At 52.1% G+C, this 2,390-nt stretch overlaps 1 protein-coding gene and 1 long non-coding RNA gene across 2 annotated transcripts in view; one reads left to right on the top strand and one right to left on the bottom strand.

Annotated features, from left to right (window-relative positions):
• NCSTN (nicastrin) overlaps positions 1-2,390 on the bottom strand; it is a gene marked incomplete at its 5' end in the record, with an annotated part of 13,869 nt that overhangs the window by 9,891 nt on the left and 1,588 nt on the right. The window contains one exon of the mRNA XM_042020024.1: positions 1,424-1,593. Within this exon, the coding sequence (XP_041875958.1) occupies positions 1,424-1,593 (170 nt within the window). The remainder of the gene's footprint in view (positions 1-1,423; positions 1,594-2,390) is intronic.
• Positions 2,149-2,390, top strand: part of LOC121660618 — a 465-nt gene continuing 223 nt past the window's right edge. Inside the window, exon 1 of the long non-coding RNA XR_006014730.1 lies at positions 2,149-2,310. This is a non-coding gene — a long non-coding RNA (uncharacterized LOC121660618). The remainder of the gene's footprint in view (positions 2,311-2,390) is intronic.

Raw genomic sequence — 2,390 nt, 5'->3', positions numbered from 1 at the left:
GGGTGAGATCCTGTTAAAAATCCCGGAATTCTGGGATGGAATTCCACGGGGAAGCCGAAGCCCCGCTGGAAATCCCCGGCTGTTTTGGGCTGGGGAGTCGCGCGGTGAAGCCGCAATTCCCAGAATTCCCGGAATTCCCGGTATTTACCCGGCGCACAATTCCCGGAATTCCCAGGGTTTACCTGTTGCAGAATTCCTGGAATTCCCAGAATTCCCGGTTTTTACCAGTTGGGGAATTCCCGGAATTCCCAGGGTTTACCTGTTGCAGAATTCCTGGAATTCCCGGAATTCCCGGTTTTTACCAGTTGGGGAATTCCCGGAATTCCCATTTTTTTACCTGTTGCAGAATTCCTGGAATTCCGGGAATTCCCAGGGTTTACCCATTGTGGAATTCCCAGAATTCCTGGTTTTTGCCCACTGCAGAATTCCCAGAATTCCCATTTTTTACCTGTTGCGAATTCCCGGTTTTTACCCATTGGGAAGTACCCAGAATTCCCAGAATTCCCAGGCGTTTTTACCCGTTGCAGAATTCCCGGAATTCCCAGAATTCCTGGTTCTTACCCATTACGGAATTCCTGGAATTCCCAGGGTTTACCCATTGCAGAATTCCCAGAATTCCCATTTTTTCACCTGTTGGGAATTCCCGGTTTTTACCCATTGGGAAATACCCAGAATTCCCGGTTGGTGCCCATTGCAGAATTCCCAGAATTCCCGGAATTCCCCGTTTTTACCCATTGGGAAGTACCCAGAATTCCTGGAATTCCCAGCATTCCCAGTTTTTTACCCGTTGCAGAATTCCCAGGGTTTTTTACCTGTTGGGAATTCCCGGTTTTTACCTGTTGCGGAATTCCCAGAATCCCCAGAATTCCTGGTTTTTTACCCGTTGCGGAATTCCCAGAATTCCCAGCATTCCCAGCACTCCCAGAACTCCCGGAATTCCCGTTTTTTTACCTGTTGCAGCACTCCCAGCATTCCCAGTTTTTACCCGTTGCAGAATTCCCAGCATTCCCAGCACTCCCAGAATTCCCGTTTTTTTACCCGTTGCAGAATTCCCAGCACTCCCAGAACTCCCAGCATTCCCGTTTTTTTACCCATTACAGAATTCCCAGCACTCCCAGAATTCCCATTTTTTTACCCGTTACAGAATTCCCAGCCCTCTCGGAATTCCCGTTTTTTCACCCGTCGCAGCATTCCCAGCACTCCCAGAATTCCCGTTTTTTTACCCGTTGCGGAATTCCCAGAATTCCCAGCACTTCCAGCCCTCCCGGAATTCCCGTTTTTTTACCCGTTGCAGCATTCCCAGCATTCCCAGTTTTCACCCACTACAGAATTCCCAGCCCTCCCGGAATTCCCGTTTTTTTACCCGTCGCAGCATTCCCAGCATTCCCGTCCCTCCCGTCCCTCCCGGCGTTCCGGCCGTTACTTGTTCTGGAAGGCCGCCCGGTGGTCGCTCAGCACCACGCCCGGGAGGCGCCGCGAGCGCAGGAAGCGCTGGAAGGACGAGGGGGGGAGGGGCTGGGAAAATCCCGGCTCCCGCACGGAAACGCCGGAGCCGGAGCTGGAGTTCAGCAGAGCGGCCAGGAGCTCCCGGACCTGGAGGGAACGGGAATCCGGGATCAGCCGGGATCTGCCGGGATCAGCCGGGATCCGGGATCAGCCCGGGCTGCGGGGGAAGGAGAAATCCTACGGGAAATCCTGGAATTTTGGGTGGGAAATGCCTGGAAAAGGGAATTTGGGATCAGCCCGGAGGTCTGGGGTGGGATTCCCTTGGGAAAGGAGAAATCCTGCGGGAAATCCCGGAGTTTTGGCAGGAAAAAGCCTGGAAAAGGGAATTCGGGATCATCCTGGAATTTTGGGATGGGATTCCCAGTGGGAAGTGGGAGCGGATGGGATTCCCTTGGAAAAGGTGAAATCCTGTTAAAAATCCTGGAATTTTGGGTGGGAAATGCCTGGAAAAGGGAATTTGGGATCATCCTGGGGTTTTTGGGATGGGATTCCCAGTGGGAATTGGGAGCGGATGGGATTCCCTTGGAAAAGGAGAAATCCTACGGGAAATCCTGGAATTTTGGGTGGAAAATCCCGGAATTGGGCGGGGTTGAATATTTGGGAAAGGTTTTGCACCTGGTAAAGGGAATTTGGGATCATCCCGGAATTTTGGGGTGAAATTCCCTTGGAAAAGGTGAAATCCTGTTAAAAATCCCGGAGTTCTGGCAGGAAAATCCCTGGAAAAGGGAATTTGGGATCATCCTGGGGTTTTTGGGATGGGATTCCCAGTGGGAAGTGGGAGCGGATGGGATTCCCTTGGGAAAGGTGAAATCCTGCGGGAAATCCTGGAATTTTGGGTGGAAAATGCCTGGAAAAGGGAATTTGGGATCATCCCGGAGGTCTGG

The sequence above is a fragment of the Corvus kubaryi genome, unplaced genomic scaffold, assembly GCF_017639235.1.
Source record: "Corvus kubaryi isolate FWS band 111438036 unplaced genomic scaffold, C.kubaryi_AGA036_p1.0 36684, whole genome shotgun sequence".
NCBI lineage: Eukaryota > Metazoa > Chordata > Aves > Passeriformes > Corvidae > Corvus > Corvus kubaryi.
This window is presented reverse-complemented; position numbering and strand designations above follow the sequence as displayed.